At 38.4% G+C, this 21,961-nt stretch overlaps 1 protein-coding gene across 1 annotated transcript in view; it reads left to right on the top strand.

Moving 5' to 3' along the window:
• The window catches only part of LOC132106816 (monofunctional C1-tetrahydrofolate synthase, mitochondrial-like), a 54,881-nt gene that overhangs the window by 26,478 nt on the left and 6,442 nt on the right, over positions 1–21,961 (top strand). The window contains 4 exon segments of the mRNA XM_059512834.1: positions 14,363–14,474; positions 20,244–20,383; positions 20,484–20,525; positions 21,374–21,474. Coding sequence (XP_059368817.1) covers positions 14,363–14,474; positions 20,244–20,383; positions 20,484–20,525; positions 21,374–21,474 — 395 coding nt within the window.

Consider the following 21,961-nt stretch of genomic DNA (forward strand, 5'->3'; position numbering starts at 1 on the left):
TCTAAAGAAAAACTTGAACATTAGCTAAAGGATAGTTCAGTGTTTTTCAGAAGGCTTTTTGCCAGACTATTTAAGCATTTTTTTTACTGTTTTTTTTTTCTTCTCCCTTGCAATGTAGATATTTTGATCTTTCTGATGAAAAACGTGACCATAAGCTAAATGATAGGTCAGTGTTTTTTAAAAAGCTTTTTGACTGACTATTTTATTTAAGTTTAAGTTATGTTCCTAAATACCAGTTTTAAAAGGCTGCTTTTATTTGCCTTGCACATTTAAACCTGACTTAACTTGATCTTTGTTTGCACTTAAAGGGAATTCCCTATTGTTTACAATTGTTCTAGTTGCTCCTTAACTTTGAACATTGCACAGAAGCATCAGTTATGCAACCAAATATTACTATACAGAATATTGATGTTCCTGACTACAACTTGCACTTTAAAAGCACTATGTGATCAGCGTTTTATGTCGTCATGGATCCATAAATACAACAATAAATTGCCTGTTGACTGGCAAAAGCAGAATAAATGTCAGCATTTTTTCGCTATTATCATCACAAACACTATCGTGAGCTATTTAACAATACCGTGAGCTTTTCCACAATATCGCAATAAATATCGTACCGTGAGGTCAATACCGAAATTGTATTGTACCGTGAGATTTTGATATCGTTACATCCCTACACCTGACTTTAAGTCGCAGGACCAGCCAAACTATGAAAAAAAGTGCGACTTATAGTCCGGAAAATACGGTTATAATAATAGGCTGTATAGTAGGAAGGCCTATAGATTTATTTTCGTTTTGTTACATTATATAGGCTATTTTCAAACGCGTCAAGTGTACAAATAAATTTAGTCAAAATCTATTGAGTCAGCATAATAAAGCCGTTAAGGCTACTTACAGATCTGCAGGCCTAGTCCACCTTTTTTATGTTGTGGGCCAAAAACACTAACATGTCCACATTCTTGGGTAAAAGACAGCTCCTCGACTTGTTAACAATAAATCCTGCTTTGGAAAATATGCGTGGATATCTCTCCTCATTATTTTTCCACCACGCAAGTGGCCCAGCAGTGTCCACTTTACTTCTGTCCTGAAGATAATCTTTCATTTCGTCGCAAGAGGATCTTTGTGCGCTTGGCTCATCAGGATCATCCTCTGCACCATGTCCACAAAGAAGCATCGCTATCTCCTCTTTTGCCGTTTTCTGTTTTTTTGCCGACGGGTCCTCATCATCCCCTCTCTGCTCTGCGCTGTCTCCCGAGAGGCTTAGCCTTTGTGCTAGTTTTACAACTTAGAATAGGCCTCATCCCGTTTCTCATCATTAAGAAAAGGTAGCTGTTTGAAGCGCGGGTCCAGTACTGCAGTTAAAATGTACAGGCTGCTTGTCATCACAACTCGGTCTTTGAGTTTCCATCGACTATCTATTTCCTGCACAAGCTTAAGTTTCAACTTTTTCTTTGTTGGACTATCGCTATCTGTGATGGCAAGATGACATTTTTTTTGATTCTCAAGCATTGGGAAGGCCGCCGACAGGGATGTGTTAGCCTCCTCCGACAACAGCTCGGTCAGTGTAATAAAGGGCTTAAGAACGTCTGTGATGTCTTCAGCCATATTCCACTGCTCTGTTGTCATGTCCAAAGTGCTGCTGTGACTCCTCTTAGTGTAATTGGGGTCCGATAAAATGGCGGTGATGGGCCAGCGCTGCTCCAACAGTCGCTCCAACATAAAGCAGGTGGAATTCCACCGGGTGGCCACATCCTTGATGAGTTCGTGCTCTGCTGCACCTGTTTCTCTTTGAGACCCGTTTTTGCTTTGTGTCCCTTTTTGAAGTGCCCAGCAAGACGTCGCGCCGCAGCCACCGTGCGCGACACTGGGTCTTCTTTTAAGGCAGCATTTACGCACAGCTGCAGGGTGTGGCCTGCACACCTAACCAACTCCACGTCTGGCCACTGACCGGATCCCTTCAGTAATTCCACCGAGAGGACCATGTTGGCAGCGTTGTCCATTACCACTAACACCCGCTTCTCTGGTGGAATGTGGTAAGCTTCCGCGACTTGAGTGAGTCGCGCAGCGACATTTTCTCCTGTGTGCGCTTCATCCATCTGCTTTGTTTCTAACACAACGCTATTCATTTTCCATTCCGCATCGATAAAATGGGTCGTAACTGTCATGTATGCCTCTATTCTTAGTGAAGACCACAAATCAGTTGTGAGGCCTACAGCCTCGGAGGATTGGAGTAACTGATTTACATTTACTTTAAGTCCATCAAACCGCGAACTTAGCGCACGCATGTCTCTTATAGGGTGCTATAATGTCCCTGTTGGGATTGGGATGTATGCGAGTGTGTGTGAGAGAGAGGAAGTGTGTGAATGACTGAACAAGAGGACGTGCATATGTTCACAGATGACTCTAAGCCTGTTTGATATAGACTAAAGATGTGAGATTTGTCGAGATTATTATGAGAAAATGTGTCTCCTGTACAGTATGTGTATGACGTTAGCTGCACTTCAGGGACAAAATTGTCCCCAGAAGTTGTCTATATGTAACAACCGTCCTTTAGACATTCAAGTACTTCCCAAATATTCCTTCACTTCGCTATAAAAATGTGAAGAATGTGTTTTCATTGGTAGGGTTAGTCTTTAGTATTCATAATTTTACTGTTATATTATATAGGCCTATATATGTGACCCTGGACCACTGGGGTATATTTTTAGCAATAGCCAAATAAACATTGTATGGGTCAAAATTATTTATCTTTCTTTTATGCCAAAAATCATTAGGCTATTAAGTAAAGATCATGTTCCATGAAAATATTTTGTAAATTTCCTTCCGTAAATATATCAAAATTTTAGGTGTAATTAGATTAGACCCTCTGATTCCAGATTTTCAAATAGTTGTATCTCGGCCAAATATTGTCCGATACTTATAAACCGTGCATCAATGGAAAGCTTACTTATGTAGCTTTCAGATGATGTATAAATCAGTCGAAATCGAAAAAATTACACTTAAGACTGGTTCTGTGGTCCAGGGTCACACACACACACACACACACACACACACACACACACACACACACACACATATATATATATATATATATATATATATATATATATGTATGTATGTATGTATGTATATATATATATATATATATATTTATAAAATAGTATGCTGCTGCTCACAACGTAACTGTTTGACTGTATTTTTGATCGAATAAATGTATCCTTGGTTAGCAAAAAAACTTGTATCGACCCAAGATGATTTTACATGTGCACATTTGGCGTTGTGCTACATTTACAAAACTATTAAAGTTATTATTGCTAAGAATAATCAAATCAATATGGACTACTTTAAAAAATTAAAGTCATATAGAGTCAATAACTAGATAATCAGTACAAGCATCAAAATATGATTATCATTTTGCCTACTGAATAAGCAAAACAACCCTGTTCCCATCCACTGTGCACACTTGGTTTTTCCTGTTTTTAACTTTCCTTGCATTGGCATGTCAAATCTCTTTTCCACACTAACAGGGCAAAGGGCTCCAATCTTTCCATTTTTTTTTATATTATAGTTTTTTATTTCTTCAAAACATTTCCAGAGGACATTTCACTGGAAAACCATGCACTCAGTTTCCATTCATAGTCAAACATAAAGACCATCACTCGTGCTTTCATATTGACTGTTAGATAGGCTGCCAGATATGTCCACTTTGTAAGCAAATTTAGTGCAGGAAAAAATGTATTTGTTGAAATCTTTTGCAGATAGAGCAAAGTTCCTTGAGCTTCAGTATGGATTGATTTGGTTGTTTTTAAACCTGGTAAATGTATTATGCTTATAATGAGCTACACATTGTCTACATCAATGTACAGTTAATGTTTTCACATTTCATCACATTAAATAAATGGAGAACACAACACATTGCTGTTTTGTCCGAAAAATGTAGTGATAGCAGAAAATGTAGACTATCACAAACTAAAAAAAAAAGCAAACTACTCAATTTGATTGAATGAAGCACTCGATAAACCTCTGGCAGGCTTGTGTAGCCAATAAGGTAGCACAATCTCAAAATGAACTTGGTTCACTCACCTCATTTGACTAATTTTTGGCCTTTTGAGTCTTAAAGGTAGTGTGTGTTAGTGTACTGTAGAATATTTTGTAATGTTTAGTATATATCAGCACCTGCAGATGCAGTGAATGAAGGATGCTGGGGTGCAGTGATAAAAGTTAGGTAAATAAAGGAAGGTGGTCTCATTCCATTTGATGGAGAGCACATTTTTTTAACAGGTTTTGCATCCTTTTCCTGAACATAAATGACTTCACTATCACTCCATTCTTTGTTTTGTATGTATTCCCTTTTCCATCTTCCTGCACTCTCTCCTTCCTGTCCCTTCAGCTGCCAGTGTCACTTTTCAGTGTTTGGGAAGTTAAAAAAGTACCTCAGGGTCAGCCGTTTTCACAGAGCTTTAAATGCTTTCTGGCTCTTGGTGATGAAACAGACTTATAGAAATTGTATTGTTGCTGAATATAAATGGTGCTAACAAATAAAATTTCAACCATATATGTTTTACACAAAATTGACCACTTAAATCATACATCACCAGCTCTTACAGTGGGGAAAAATATTTATTGGATCCCCTGCTGATTTTGTAAGTTTGTCCGCTTACAAAGAAATGAAGGTTTTTTTTATTTTTTATTGTAGGTTTATTTTAACGTATAGAGACAGAATATCAGCCAAAAAAAATCCAGAAAAGAACACATTGTTTAAAGGTTAGAAATTAATTTGCATTTCAGTGAGTTAAATAAGTATTTGATCCCCAAGCAAAACATGACTTAGTTTTTAGAGGGTTAGTTCACCGAAAAATGAAAATTATGTCATTAATGACTCACCCTCATGTAGTTCCAAACCCGTAAGACCTCCTTTCATCTTTGAAACACAGTTTAAGATATTTATCCGTAAAGCGATGCATCCGGTTCTTGACTCAAGAACGAGTCAATCTTTCATTCGTTATCTGGCTCAGCTCTTTGTTCATCTTCAATCAAGGATGGACTGGGAATAAAAAACGGCCCTGGACTTTGACTAAACCCGGCCCAAAGCAATCGGCGCGTGGAAACTCGACAACAGTCTGTCTGCGCCATCTTTGTGTAGGCTACTGTTGATTTAAACACTCAATTTAAACACTCTCTGTACTGTCAGGTATTTTGTCTTCTTCTGAGGGTGGTTTGACAAAAAAAAAAAAAAAAAAAAACTCCAGGATGTGACTTGGGGCGCTTAAAAGTAATTTAAAGTTGAGCTGGAGTGAGTGTCTTTCTCTGCTCTTGGTCTAAGCTCAACCTGAATAAACAAATTATGAAATGGATAAAAAAAAAAAAAAACAGGTTTTATTCCAAGATAGCATGGAATAGATTATATAATATACTGTTATAACAGCATATTATACAATCTATTCCATGCTGTCTTAAATTAATTTATTACTTAATAATCTTAATTAATTTATGCAGTAATTAATCTTACTGCACAAATAATAATACCACATCTAAATGAAAATACACCATTACAAATGTAACTTCTGTATTCAAAATCCTCAAAGTTTGTAAGCATTAACTGTAACATTACCAACATTTTTAAAAGTAAAAGCACAAAATATTTCTTAATATTAGCTACTGCATGTGGCATTTTACAGCTAAAATGTTGAAGTTTAGCTGTTTTAACTACTGTAATCATTAAAAATGTAACAACCTGAATATCACTTCCTAACAACATCCCTAGCAAGTAACTCTTTCTCCTCTCATGTTCCATACTTACTGTATTTTTCGGACTATAAGTCCCACTTTTTTTTCATAGTTTGGCTGGTCCTGCGACTTATAGTCAGGTGCGACTTATCAAAATTAATTTGACATGAACCGATAGAAATGAACCAAGAGAAAACATTACCGTCTACAGTCGCGAGAGCGTGCGTGGTGGGTGGTGGGCCATCCTGGAGTACCGGCCATTCTGTGATTCTCCAGATCACACAGATGGCCAGTCCGCCCCTGTCTTCAGTTCTCTTTTCACAGGAGTTCAGTCAGTGTACTGTTTGATTAAATGAATTACTCCGGGATATTGGTTTATTTTAACTCAGAGGGAGTGTCAGCCATGTCAAAAAAGTTAACAGCTTAAGTAATTTGTGGATTAATGCGTATTGGAGACGCGAACCATTTCAAACGATTCAGTTCTATTTGGTGAACTCGTTCAAGAAGAACCAGTTAAATCGAATGATTTGTTCGCGAACCGGACATCACTACACTGCAGTGCTGTGAACGCACTCACAACAGACCCAGAAGAGAAGACAATGCTGAATAAAGTTGTCGTCTTTTTATTTTTGGACCAAAATGTATTTTCGATGCTTCAACAAATTCTAACTGACCCTCTGATGTCACATGGACTACTTTGATTAAGTTTTTATTACCTTTCTGGACATGGACAGTATACCGTACATACATTTTTAATGGAGGGACAGAAAGCTCTCGAACTAAATCTAAAATATCGGTGTTAAAATATCTTAAACTGTGTTCAGAAGATGTACGGATGTCTTACGGGTTTGGAACGACATTAGGGTGAGTCATTGATGACATAATTTTCATTTTTGGGTGAACTAACCCTTTAATACTAGTACTTATTAGGGCCTTTCGCACCGCTTTAGTTTCATAACTAAATGTACAGTATTAAAATACTGGGACGATTTTGCGCGAACTATTTCCCAGTACCATTTAAAGGGTTGCATTCGCACCGACCGTGTGTACTAGGAAATGACTAGGAAATCGACAGTTATATCATTTGTGAGCGGCGTTCAACAACGTTAACAACAGGAGGATGGAGGACTGTGTTCAGGGCTGTGTTCTTTTGTTGTGTTTCACGGGTTTCACAGTAATGGACATGGAATGTTGATTAATACATAAAGCAATGGAAAGAACGGAAAGAAGGACTAAGAATCTCCAATGACAACTGGCATCCTATATCTATCGCTGTGCATCATACTTGCAAAATAAGTTGACACCATGTTTATACTGGGTTTGTTTTAAATTATGGCGGGTGACACCGTTTTCTTAGCGTCTGGATAATCAATGTCTGCTTACGTCACGGTTAGTACCAGTTGTGTTGGTTAGACCCTGCTCCGGAGTAGGATCTAATTTGGTTCTCGAAACAGGCTGTCCGGTACTAAAATCGCACCTAATTCCAGTGGTGCGAAAACGCCCATAAGTGGGTAGTTCCACAATAAGTTTTGGTACTATGTACAGTCGTGGCCAAAAGTTTTGAGAATTACATAAATATTAGTTTTCAAAAAGTTTGCTGCTAAACTGCTTTTAGATCTTTGTTTCAGTTGTTTCTGTGATGTACTGAAATATAATTACAAGCACTTCATACGTTTCAATTCTTTTATCGACAATTACATGACATTTATGCAAAGAGTCAGTATTTGCAGTGTTGGCCCTTCTTTTTTTTAGGACCTCTGCAATTCGACTGGGCATGCTCTCAATCAACTTCTGGGCCAAATCCTGACTGATAGCAACCCATTCTTTCATAATCACTTCTTGGAGTTTGTCAAAATTAGTGGGTTTTTGTTTGTCCACCCGCCTCTTGAGGATTGACCACAAGTTCTCAATGGGATTAAGATCTGGGGAGTTTCCAGGCCATGGACCCAAAATTTCAACATTCTGGTCCCAGAGCCACTTAGTTATCACTTTTGCCTTATGGTGCTCCATCGTGCTGGAAAATGCATTGTTCTTCACCAAACCGTTGTTGGATTGTTGGAAGAAGTTGCTGTTGGAGGGTGTTTTGGTACCATTCTTTATTCATGGCTGTGTTTTTGGGCAGAATTGTGAGTCAAAGTCAAAGTCACCTTTATTTATATAGCGCTTTAAACAAAAAACATTGCGTCAAAGCAACTGAGCAACATTCATTAGGAAAACAGTGTCAATAATGCAAAAATGATAGTTAAAGGCAGTTCATCATTGGATTCAGTTATGTCATCTCTGTTCAGTTAAATAGTATGTGCATTTATTTGCAATCAAGTCAACGATATCGCTGTAGATGAATTGTCCCCAACTAAGCAAGCCAGAGGCGACAGCGGCAAGGAACCGAAACTCCATCGGTGACAGAATGGAGAAAAAAACCTTGGGAGAAACCAGGCTCAGTTGGGGGGCCAGTTCTCCTCTGACCAGACGAAACCAGTAGTTCAATTCCAGGCTGCAGCAAAGTCAGATTGTGCAGAAGAATCATCTGTTTCCTGTGGTCTTGTCCTGGTGCTCCTCTGAGACAAGGTCTTTACAGGGGATCTGTATATGGGGCTCTAGTTGTCCTGGTCTCCACTGTCTTTCAGGGATGTAGAGGTCCTTTCTAGGTGCTGATCCAGCATCTGGTCTGGATACGTACTGGATCCGGGTGACTGCAGTGACCCTCTGATCTGGATACAGACTGGATCTGGTGGCCACGGTGACCTCGGAACAAGAGAGAAACAGACAAATATTAGCGTAGATGCCATTCTTCTAATGATGTAGCAAGTGCATAGGGTTTTATGGGAAGTGTTTCCGGTTCCGGTTTACCTAATTAATGCAGCCTAAAAATCCTTTAACGGATTTGGATAATAAAAGCATATTAGTATGTTATGTGTATGCCAGGTTAAAGAGATGGGTCTTTAATCTAGATTTAAACTGCAAGAGTGTGTCTGCCTCCCGAACAATGTTAGGTAGGTTATTCCAGAGTTTGGGCGCCAAATAGGAAAAGGATCTGCCGCCTGCAGTTGATTTTGATATTCTAGGTTTTATCAAATTGCCTGAGTTTTGAGAACGTAGCGGACGTAAAGTATTATAATGTAAAAGGAGCTCATTCAAATACTGAGGTGCTAAACCATTCAGGGCTTTATAAGTAATAAGCAATATTTTAAAATCTATGCGATGCTTGATAGGGAGCCAGTGCAGTGTTGACAGGACCGGGCTAATATGGTCATACTTCCTGGTTCTAGTAAGAACTCTTGCTGCTGCATTTTGGACTAGCTGTAGTTTGTTTACTAAGCGTGCAGAACAACCACCCAATAAAGCATTACAATAATCTAACCTTGAGGTCATAAATGCATGGATTAACATTTCTGCATTTGACATTGAGAACATAGGCCGTAATTTAGATATATTTTTGAGATTGAAAAATGCAGTTTTACAAATGCTAGAAACGTGGCTTTCTAAGGAAAGATTGCGATCAAATAGCACACCTAGGTTCCTAACTGATGAAGAATTGACAGAGCAACCATCAAGACAGTGTTCTAAGTTATTACAAGCAGAGTTTTTAGGTCCTATAATTAACACCTCTGTTTTTTCAGAATTTAGCAGTAAGAAATTACTCGTCATCCAGTTTTTTATATCGACTATGCAATCCATTAGTTTTTCAAATTGGTTTGTTTCACCGGGCTGCGAAGAAATATAGAGCTGAGTATCATCAGCATAACAGTGAAAGCTAACACCATGTTTCCTGATGATATCTCCCAAGGGTAACATATAAAGCGTGAAGAGTAGCGGCCCTAGTACTGAGCCTTGAGGTACTCCATACTGCACTTGTGATCGATAGGATACATCTTCATTCACTGCTACGAACTGATGGCGGTCATATAAGTACGATTTAAACCATGCTAATGCACTTCCACTGATGCCAACAAAGTGTTCAAGTCTATGCAAAAGAATGTTGTGGTCAATTGTGTCAAACGCAGCACTAAGATCCAATAAAACTAATAGAGAGATACACCCACGATCAGATGATAAGAGCAGATCATTTGTAACTCTAAGGAGAGCAGTCTCAGTACTATGATACGGTCTAAATCCTGACTGGAAATCCTCACATATACCATTTTTCTCTAAGAAGGAATATAATTGTGTGGATACCACCTTTTCTAGTATCTTGGACAGAAAAGGGAGATTCGAGATTGGTTTATAATTAACTAGTTCTTAATGATAATGAGGAATTAATAATAGTCAGAAGAGGATCTATGACTTCTGGAAGCACCTCTTTTAGGAGCTTAGATGGTATAGGGTCTAACATACATGTTGTTGGTTTAGATGATTTAACAAGTTTATACAATTCTTCCTCTCCTATGGTAGAGAATGAGTGGAACTGTTCCTCAGGGGGTCTATAGTGCACTGTCTGATGTGATACTGTAGCTGACGGCTGAATGGTTGCAATTTTATCTCTAATAGTATCGATTTTAGAAGTAAAGTAGGTCATAAAGTCATTACTGCTGTGGTGTTGGGAAATGTCAACACTTGTTGAGGCTTTATTTTTCGTTAATTTAGCCACTGTATTGAATAAATACCTGGGGTTATGTTTGTTTTCTTCTAAAAGAGAAGAAAAGTAATCGGATCTAGCAGTTTTTAATGCTTTTATGTAGGATATGTTACTTTCCCGCCAAGCAATACGAAATACCTCTAGTTTTGTTTTCCTCCAGCTGCGCTCCATTTTTCGGGCTGCTCTCTTTAGGGTGCGAGTATGCTCATTATACCATGGTGTCAAACTGTTTTCCTTAACCTTCCTTAAGCGTAAAGGAGCAACTTTATTTAAAGTGCTAGAAAAGAGAGAGTCCATAGTTTCTGTTACATCATCAAGTTGTTCTGAGGTTTTGGATATGCTAAGGAATTTGGATACATCAGGAAGATAACTTAAAAAGCAGTCTTTTGTGTTAGAAGTGATGGTTCTTCCATACTTGTAACAAGAAGTAGAATTTACAATTTTGGCTATATGAATTTTGCAAAGAACTAAATAATGATCTGAGATATCATCACTTGGCTGAATAATTTCAACACCATCAACATCAATTCCATGTGACAGTATTAAATCTAGAGTATGATTTCGACAATGAGTAGGTCCTGAAACGTGTTGTCTAACACCAATAGAGTTCAGCATGTCTATAAATGCTGATCCCAATGCATCGTTTTCATTATCAACATGGATATTAAAATCACCAACTATTAAAACTTTATCTGCAGCCAGAACTAACTCGGATGTAAAATCACCAAACTCTTTAATAAAGTCTGTATGGTGCCCTGGTGGCCTGTATACAGTAGACAGTACAAACATAACAGGGGATTTATCATTAACATTTGTTTCTCTGGTTAATGTTATATGAAGCACCATTACTTCAAACGAGTTATACTTGTAACCTGCCCTCTGAGAAATCCTGAAAACGTTGTTATAAATTGAAGCAACAACTCCACCTTTGCCTTTTAGACGTGGCTCATGTTTATAACAGTAATCTTGGGGGGTGGACTCATTTAAAATAATGTAATCATCAGGTTTTAGCCATGTTTCTGTCAAACAGAGTACATCTATATTATGATCAGTGATCATATTATTTACAAAAAGTGTTTTCGTAGAAAGGGATCTGATATTCAATAAGCCAAGCTTTATCATTTGTTTATCCATATTGCTTCTGTTTTTTATTTGTTGAACCTCAATTAAATTGTTAATCTTAGCTTGGTTTGGACGTTTTTTGTTTTTTCTAGTTCGAGGAACAGACACAGTCTCTATAGTGTGATATCTAGGTGAAAAAGTCTCTATGTGCTGAGAATTAACTGACCTCTGTGACGGGAGGCAGCTAGCAGACGGTCGGTTTAGCCAGTCTGTCTGCTTCCTGACCTGGGCCCCAGTTAGTCAAGTATAAACACTAAGACATATTTCTAGAGAGAAGAGTGGCGCCACCCCAGGAGGGATGAAGACCATCTCTTTTAAACAGGTCAGGTCTGCCCCAAAAGCTCGTCCAATTGTCTATGAAACCTATGTTATTCTGTGGGCACCACTTAGACATCCAGCCATTGAGTGATGACAATCTGCTATGCATCTCATCACCACGGTAAGCAGGGAGGGGACCAGAGCATATTACAGTGTCTGACATCGTGCTTGCAAGTTCACACACCTCTTTAATGTTACTTTTAGTGATCTCCGACTGGCGAAGTCGAACATCATTAGCGCCGGCATGAATAACAATCTTACTGTATTTACGTTTAGCATTAGCCAGCACTTTTAAATTTGCCAAGATGTCAGGCGCTCTGGCTCCCGGTAAACATTTGACTATGGTGGCTGGTGTCTCTATATTCACGTTCCGTACAATAGAATCACCAATAACTAGAGCACTTTCATCAGGTTTCTCGGTGGGTGCATCACTGAGTGGGGAGAACCTGTTTAATGTTTTGATCGGAACAGAAGAGCGGTGTTTTGACCCACGACTACGCTGCCTCACCGTCACCCAGTTGCCCTGCTGCTGGGGCTCTTTTTCCGGAACCGAACAATGTACATGAATCCCTGAGCTAGACGCATCCAAAGCCGTATCTAGAGCCCTAACATTCTTACTGTCCTCAATTAAAGTTTGGATACGTGTCTCTAATTCTGAAATCTTCTCTGTCAGCCTAACTATTTCCCTGCATTTATCACATGTGAATCCCTCATCAGCGACAGAGATAGATAAACTGTACATGTGGCAAGAGGTGCAAGTAACAATGACGGGAGAAGCCATTACTCACCGTGCTTGATGAAATATTCTTACTGCGGTTGTTTGATGAACTTGTGAAAAACTGGAGCGAGGGAGAGGAGAAAAGAAAACAGCGATAGGTTCGAATGAAAACGCTAATGACAAGCTAACGAGTGCTAACGCTTTGCAGGTGTACTGCACTCACGGATATAAAATAAAAGTGAGAATATGACTTTGCCCCAGTCCTCAGCAGTCCATTCACTATACTTTCTGCAGAAGATCAATCTGTCCATGATGTTTTTTTTGGAGAGAAGTGGCTTCTTCGCTGCCCTTCTTGACACCAGGCCATCTTCCAAAAGTCTTGGCCTCACTGTGCATGCAGATGCGCTCACACCTGCCTGCTGCCATTCCTGAGCAAGCTCTGCACTGGTGGCATTCCGATCCCGCAGCTGAATCCTCTTTAGGAGACGATCCTGGGGCTTGCTGGACTTTCTTGGACGCACTGAAGCCTTCTTTACAAGAATTGAACCTCTTTCCTTGAAGTTCTTGATGATCCTATAAATTGTTGATTTAGGTGCAATCTTAGTAGCCACAATATCCTTGCCCGTGAAGCCATTTTTATGCAACGCAATGATGGCTGCATGCGTTTCTTTGCAGGTCACCATGGTTAACAATGGAAGAACAATGATTTCAAGCATCACCCTCCTTTTAACATGTCAAGTCTGCCATTCTAACCCAATCAGCCTGACATAATGATCTCCAGCCTTGTGCTCCCCGTCAACATTCTCACCTGAGTTAACAAGACGATTACTGAAATGATCTCAACAGGTCCTTTTATGACAGCAATGAAATGCAGTGGAAAGGTTTTTTTGGGATTAAGTTAATTTTCATGGCAAAGAAGGACTATGCAATTCATCTGATCACTCTTTATAACATTCTGGAGTATATGCAAATTGCTATTATAAAAACTTAAGCAGCAACTTTTCCAATTTCCAATATTTATGTAATTCTCAAAACTTTTGGCCACGACTGTACATGGCCCCGTCCATTTGCCTCTCAATGGAGTGAAGTTATTCTGTACGCCTTAGCAGATAAAAAAGCCCAAAGCTTAATGTTTCCACCTCCATGCTTAACTGTAGGGATGATGTTCTTGGGATCATAGTCAGCATTTCTCTCCCTTCAAACACGGCGAGCCGAGTTAATGCCAAAGAGCTCAATTTTGGTCTAAAAAGAACACAGCACTTTCTCCCAAGCCTTCTCTGAATCATTCTGATGTTCATTGGCAAACTTTAAATGGGCCTGTACATGTGCCTTCTTAACCAGGGTGACCTTGTGTGTGCTGCAGGATTTCAATTGCAGTGTGATGTGTTACCAAAGGTCTGCTTGGTGACTGTGGTCCCAACTGTCTTAAGACCATTAACAACCTCCTCTTGTGTAGTTCAGGGCTGACCCCTCACATTTCTCATGATCATCCTTATATATATATATATATATACCAGCTGACATTAGGAGTCACTTCTGCTTCTCATAACCAGTCTGTGGGAGCCAGAATTCTTGCTGGTTGGTAGGTGATCAAATACTTATTTCACTCACTGAAATGCAAATCAATTTCTAACCTTTATGTGTGTGTTTTTTCGAGGTTAATCTGTTAATTATCTGTTCAAATAAACCTACCGTAAAAGTTACAGACCCTTAATTTCTTTGTAAGTGGGCGAACTTACAAAATTAGCAGGGGATCTAATAAATATTTTCCCCACTGTAATTTAAAAATTGTACAGTTATTTTCAGGTAATCTTGAGACACAGCTGATGATATGATATTTTGGGATGCAGGTGTGACATGAATGGTTTGCATTGATGTCGTTTATGTCTTTGTCATGTCAGGGCACTCCAGTGTTTGTGCATGCTGGACCTTTTGCTAACATCGCCCATGGAAACTCCTCTGTCTTGGCAGACAAGTTGGCTCTTAAACTAGTTGGAGAAGAGGGCTTTGTTGGTGAGTGCACACACATAAAGTATGCAAATAAACAAACATGCACAGACACTGCATCTGCTTTTTATATTCATACATTCATTGACCAGAGTTAAAGGCTATACTGGGGGTAAGTTAGAACTAAAACAGTAGAGTTGTTCTCTGACTCCTGGATGCAAAGAACTGGCATCATGCAAAATTTGATCCAACCAACACAATTGTATTATGCTTGGTACCCAATTGTATTATGCTTGGTACCCTTTTTTTTTAAAAGTTCTATATGTATATGATATTTGATCACAACTGCTGTAATAATGTGTAATATTACAATTTTTAAATATATTCAGTTAAAAAAAGCAGAATTTTCATCAGCCATTTCTTCAGTCTTTAGTGTCACATGATCTAATATAAGCCTTTATAATATATAATATCATTGTAATATATTGATCTGGTGCACAACATCTGGTGAAACATTTTTAATCAGGCTAATCAGTGCTATACTAAGTGGTATGTCTAAGTGGCTACTTGGCTAGTGGAATGCATTGCTGTTATGCTAAACTCTTGGGGGCGGGGGACTGGTTTAACTTAACCATTTATATCTTTGGTTATATAAAATGTGACCATTTAGCATGTTAATTAACCATTTTTCCCTAGTTATGACGACTTTCAAATTGAAGGAAATAACAACTAATCCTCTCAGGGTCAGCACACCTGAACATACGTGCTTGCAAAACACACACACACACACACACATTCACTATCTTTCCATCTCTCCTTCACTTTATCACTTCCTCTCTCCATTTTGGTCTCATTCCTTTGCTCCTCTCTATTCTTTTTATTCTCTATCCCTCCCCTGTCCAGGGACATGCCCCAGACACTAAAAGAATGCTGGGAATGGTGGAGGCCCTGTGGTCCACACTAAGAGCTGTGTAAGCTTCACCCCCTCACTTAAGGACAAGCTGAAGTGTGTGAGCCCAATGAAAACACTGCCTACCAAACCAAGCCAAGCTGTGTTGAGTTACAGCTTCTAGAATTTCAGATACTTTTTGTTATGCCTGAGTTTCGGCCAGTGTGTAAATAGTAAATTCTTCTGAAAAGGCTGCATGATTAATCGAAATATTACTGAAATCACAATATGTGTTTTTGTGATTATTCGTGCGATTATCAAATTGCAAAGGCTGTGATTTAATTAAATATATGTGCTGCATATTGTAGAGTGTGTTTTTATTCACACTGTTTTCAGCATCTCAGCAGCTCGGTTCACAGTGATGTTTCTAAACTTTCTGTTGACAACAATGAAAGTAGTGTTGGGCGATATGGTCATTTTTCAAATCGTCATATCGTCAGCCAGTGAGATTGACGATACACGATATTATCCTGCATGTGTGGAGCAAGACAGAGACTCTTTGTTCTTGTCATAGCAAAACTATTTGGTGTTTTAAACCACGCAGGTGCGCAAGAGAGAGGCTATGGAATCACCAATGATAAAAAATATATACTTTCAAACATACTGACTGATTTAACTAACGTTAAATATAAAAATACTGTATTTAAAACAGCTAGTTCATATAAGTCGGACGCAACGGTCATATCGCGTTTCCTGTGACAAATTTGCCGCATCTGAGCACAGAAGATATCAGTCTAAATGTTCTGCAAAATCAGTCAATGGTGAAAATCAATAGTAGATTTCATTTAAAGTCCAGCAGTTCAACACTAATATTGGACATAAATAAACACATAAATATAAAGTATTTAAAACAGGTAAGTTGATATATTTGGAGTAAAGTTGAACTGAACTGATGCATCAGTCATACAGCGCTCCGGACCGCGTGTCGCATTGAACTCAGTTAGTGAGTGCTCGTTTAAAATATTGCACATGTATAGGCCGTTCAGATTACTTTTTAAAATGCAATGAAATTCCTTATATCTGCAGACGATGTACGTCTGTTTGTGGATGGAGACTTTGTAATGGCCAAAACTATGTATTTTGCATGCATCACATTATAGTGCGTTGTGCATGAAAATAATAACAAGGCGGCAGAGCGAATTTATAATCCATAGCTGTGTGTCACGTATACATCATCACCACATAGTGTGTGTTATGAGTTAAGTGATCAGTCTTTAAGAGAAGGACTACGTGAGAACCACTATGGATTCGCTCTGCCGTCTTGTGATTATTTTGTCTTTATTTTATTTGTAACGCCAGGGAAGGGTTAATCTCTCATGGTTGAGAAGAGTGTGATGTCGTGTAGCTACCACCATGTGGGACACCAACTCTTGGTGTCTTTTCTATCTCTTTCATTACATGGATTTAACGAGTTATCAGAGTCAAAGCGCTACAACTTCTTCAGCAACACGCTCTAATCCTCTTTTGTGCACGCACGCTGTGTGTGTGTGTATGTGTGTGAAATATGGTGCTGAAGTGAAATAGCTGGGCAGTTTAATAGCCGAATTATAATAGGCCGCCTAATAAAAGTAAAAATAATAAGTTATTATTATAATCTAATACATTCATAGGAGAATGAGCCTAATATCGTCTTGATTATCGACAGAGAAATCTGCTTATGTCGATATCTCTGACTATCGTTGATACATGATAGTATCGTCTATCGGCAAAACACTAAATGAAAGCTATTTTTTTCCTTAGATTTTTTAACATTTGAAAGCGAAGAAATTAAGAAATATTGTATTTTTACAGCAGCATTTAAATTTTTTTTACAGTGAAATATTAAAACAGTAATGTTTCTAATTTTAATCAAGGACTATAGAATACCCAAGACGTGTAACTCGTATAGTTTTGAATTTGAAAAAAAAATGCTTCGCTCAATATGGCAGCTCAATCGCAGGAATCCCCGCCTTCTGAAAGAAAGAGCCAATTGCTAATCGGTGAAGTCATTGCATCACTGCAGCTACTGTTAGAAGCGTCCCGGTTGCTATAGAACAGTCAGCGCTCTGAGACGTGCTCTCAGGACTGCGCATGCGCACTGTCTAATCTAGCCTGTGAAATAAGCTTTTTATAATGCTATTAGACCAAAAGTAACAACATTTATGACACAGTTATTGTTATATTTCTTTAGCGATTTCAAATGAAATTTAATCCTAAACTTAGTGAACAGTTTTGGAGAATTTAATGTTTCCCAATTTAAAGAGATAGGAGCTACACTTGGATGACCGAGAGGCATTTCGAAGATGGCCGCCGAGTGACATAATTTGTTTTAAAGAGACTTTGTTTTAATGTTTTACTAGTAATCATTATTATATCTTATTACATCTTTTTGAGGAATATCAATAAAAAAAATTTCTTTCCCTCTCGAATTGTACAGCCCTAGAAACTTTACTAGAGGTCCCTGTGGAGGACAGAAAAACTTTTTTTTTTGATTTACTGTATTGCGAAAGAGAAGCAGCTCTGTCTTGTGTTTGAATTCAAAGAAGTCCATATTAGACTTGGAGCATCAGCCTCAACAAACAGCAGGAATGCTGGGAGTTGTTGACTTTTGCAAAATATCATTTCAGGAGGGGGACATGTGTATGCGTTACCTGATGCCAAGGTATGCGTGGTATGTAGTGTTTTTGCTGCGGGTGAGATGGAGGACGCTGCCTATCAGCTGATTATACACAACAGAAGTGCTTCACAGGAAAACTACCACAGTACTCAGGATTACCATAGAAGCATGTTAGTAACCTTTAATCTACTCAAACCAAAATCACTGCGCCCATGCCTCAGACTCACAGATGGTCTGATAACTGAATTCTCTGAAAGTTCCTGAAGGGCAGTTACATTCTCCTTGCCTCACATTGTCTTTGTGAATCTGTACCTGACTGGTGTGTGGGTGACACAAGGCCTGGTGGTGTACACTCGTTTAGAGCGAGTCTCATAAATGGTGGTTTAGTTTATTACAGCATCTAGTCATCCCAAGGTCATGAGCACCGCCTCCAGCATATTACATGGTTTTTGTCCCATTTCACACACAAAAACACAGGTTATGCTTTCATATGTGTTTCTTCTGTGACCCTATACACAAAATAAAATGATTAAATGAGTATTATATGGTTGTCAGTGTTATACAGTAGGAAAAAGGCCATTCAGTTTAGCATTTTGTACCTCCTTTTCATCCTTTCTTGTTTTCTAAACCGACCTTTGCTTCCTTTGCTTCCTAAATATGAATTAATTTTTTTCCTAAAAATTACAACCTTCCTTTATCCTGTACATACTGTACTTACCTACCTTCCTTTCTTAGTGAACATACATTCTTTCCTAAACTTACATGCATACTACTTTCTAAACATTTCTTTCTTCCTTCCTAAAATTTTCTTACTGCCTTCTGTCTTTCTTTCTTAAACATTCAATATATTTTTTCCCTTTTCTAGGCATTCCTTCCTTATTACTTGACTTTCTCCTTTCCTTTCTTCCTTCCTAAATATTCCAACCTTCTTTCTTTCCTTTGCAGTCCTTCCTTTCTTTCTTCCTGTCTGTTCGGGCCCACCTTCCTTCCTTCCTTCCTTCCCTAAACATTCCTTCCTGCCTGCCTTATTTTCTGCATTTCCTCACAAAACTAGTCATAAGGAGCACAGGTATATTTGTAGAAATAGCCAACAATACATTTTGTGGGTCAAAATTAACTTTTTTTTTTTTCTTTTGTACCAGAAATCATTAGGATATTAAGCAACGATCATGTTCCATGAAGATATTTTGTAAATTTCCTATCATAAATATCAAAACGTTATTTTTGATTAGTAATGTGCATTGCAAAGAACTTCATTTGAACAGCTTTAAAGGCAATTTTCTCAGTAATTAAATTTTTTTTTTGCACCCTCAGATTCCAGATTTTTAAATAGTTGTCTCATCCAAATATTGTCCTATCCTAACAAACCACACATCAATGGGAAGCTAATTTGTTCAGCTTTCAGATGACGCATAAATCTAAATTTCAAAACATTTACCCTTTATGACTGGTTTTGTGCTCCAGGGTCACATTTGTGGATCTTTTCGTCTTATGGTAACTTAAAGAACTTAAAGTTGACTGTAGGTGACTGAGACTTGATGCATGTGCAAATGAACAAAAGACTTCGCTTCAGGAGATAACCTCCGTTCAAAACTGAATGCCAGACCGCCACACACACAAACACACACTCACTTAAACGTGCAGAGCCTCAAAAAATATGCCAGACCTCTCTGGTGGAAATAACAACAATACCCTTCCCATTCCCTCCTGCTCCAAAAGCTTGGGAAGTAGCACAGGAAGCTTGCAGGGTTCTGGGAAAAAGGGATACGTGGAAATACTCCACACATGCTTACTGTTCACTGTCACATACACACATTAATACTGATTAGTTTAAACACAATAATAAATGTCTCTCTTACACAAAACAAATAAAACTTGCAATCGAAAGGAAAATATAGTGGAAAATAGTTGAAAATCTCTTAAAAGAACAGTTTGTGATTATCGTGTTTTGTACACCGCTGGCAGCACTTCTTCAGTGTAAGGTTCCACTGATCACTCATTCAAGATGACCGTTACACATATGGGAGGCTTACATGCTCAGTCTTTAATGATCATAATTATATCCTAATCATGAATGAATGGCAATAACTCAATTAGAGTTAAAAACTGGACAATTAGATTACTGAATGAGTGATTTGTGTGGGGTGCTCTTATCCGGCTCTGTGCAATAATAATAAGGTATTGATACAGAATGTTTGTTTACTTGCACAATAGAGCAGTTTATATATCCACTTTATTTGCAAAAGCTCTCAACAATTTTTTGTTTAAAATTTTCTTCTTCCCTGCTCAGTGACGGAGGCTGGCTTTGGTGCAGACATTGGCATGGAGAAGTTCTTCAACATTAAGTGTCGAACATCTGGGCTGAAGCCTGATGTTGTGGTGCTTGTAGCCACTGCACGGGCTCTGAAGATGCATGGAGGTGGACCAAATGTAAGTATGTATTCACACATCCCTGCCTGACTCACATAATTGCCTGACTGCTTTAAATTGCCTGACACTTTACTTTTCATATTTAATACATATTTGAAAGGTTACAGCTGGTGTACCACTGCCTAAAGAATATATCTATGAGGTAAGCAATGTTTATTTCCCAATCTTATGGCAAATGACCATATTTTTAGAGCTAATTATTTAGTGATTTAATTTTTGTAAGAGCAAAATGTTTTTTTTTTTTACGTATGTACTATCCTACTCCAACAATAAGTGGCGATGTTGCTCCCCAAAGGCAGCATGAGAATAAAGAGGGTTGGTAGGAGGTAGGGGAATAAATGAATGAGTGTCTGCCCCACCTCCTTCAGGCAGAGGCCCAGAAAACATCATCTCCAGCCCCTCCAGCTCCCTTCTTCCTCCTTAATGTGGTTTGTGTTATTCAATTAACAGGGTAAATACAAACTGTATTGTTGAAGCTAGAGACACAGAGGCGTAATGGGAGTTGTAGTCTAAGAAATACCATACCTGCTTTTCATCAGTCTCTCTAAAGCAACCCCAGCTGAGAAAATAACTCAAGTGCTTAAGCTAATTGTGCGGTTCTGTAATGAGAAACAGAAAGCACCAAAGCATGTCTCCTGAGCTTTGGATCGCTATTCTCTGGGACTGGTTCTGCTCCACGAGCGACTATTTAGTTGGTAAAAAGAGCAGGAGGTTTCCTCTGGAAAGCTCAGCTGATGGGATGACGTTCTCCAAGACAAACCGACTCATCCTTCTAATGAAGACAGTGATTTAACATTCAGACCCTATTTTTGTTTTAGATTTAATTTTTTAATTATTATTATTAATTTTTGTCTAGATAATTTTATCCAAATGTTATTGTATAAAATCTTTCAAATTAAATCGTAATTAGATTTAAGACTGAAATGTAGAGGCTCCTTTTTTTATTCTTTTTCTTTTTTTAAACGTCCATGTTGACTTTTTTTTGGTCAGAATTTGCAGCTGGTTGCAGATGGCTGCAGTAACCTGAGGAAGCAGATTCAGATCGCTCATCTCTTTGGAGTCCCTGTGGTTGTTGCTCTGAATGTCTTCAAGTAAGAATAGGTCTATCTGAAAAACCCATACTGTTACTTTTACTGTTTTACTGTTACTTTTTTCCCAAAACATGAAAAGAAAATTTGAAAATGATGGTTCATCAAACCATTTTAAAGGGGTCATATGATGCGATTTCAATTTTTCCTTTCTCTTTGGACTGTTACAAGCTCTTGGTGCATAAAGAAGATCTGTAAAGTTGTAAAGACAAAAGTCTCAAATCCAAAGAGACATTCTTTATAAAAGTTAAGACTTGTCCACACCCTCCTAAAACGGCTCATTCTAACATGCCCCCACATGTCTATGTCACTATGTGGGAAGATTTGCATAATGCCACCCAGATGTTCATGCAAAGAAAGAATGCACATCTTTTATTCTCATTTTAGTATTATTGTTGCCGCCGCCACCATGTCATATACGCTGTGTGTTTCACTGTGAACACGAAATTACTTTGTTTGGACTTCCAAAAGAGGACAATATCTGCTTCGT

The sequence above is a fragment of the Carassius carassius genome, chromosome 27 (assembly GCF_963082965.1).
Source record: "Carassius carassius chromosome 27, fCarCar2.1, whole genome shotgun sequence".
Lineage (NCBI taxonomy): Eukaryota > Metazoa > Chordata > Actinopteri > Cypriniformes > Cyprinidae > Carassius > Carassius carassius.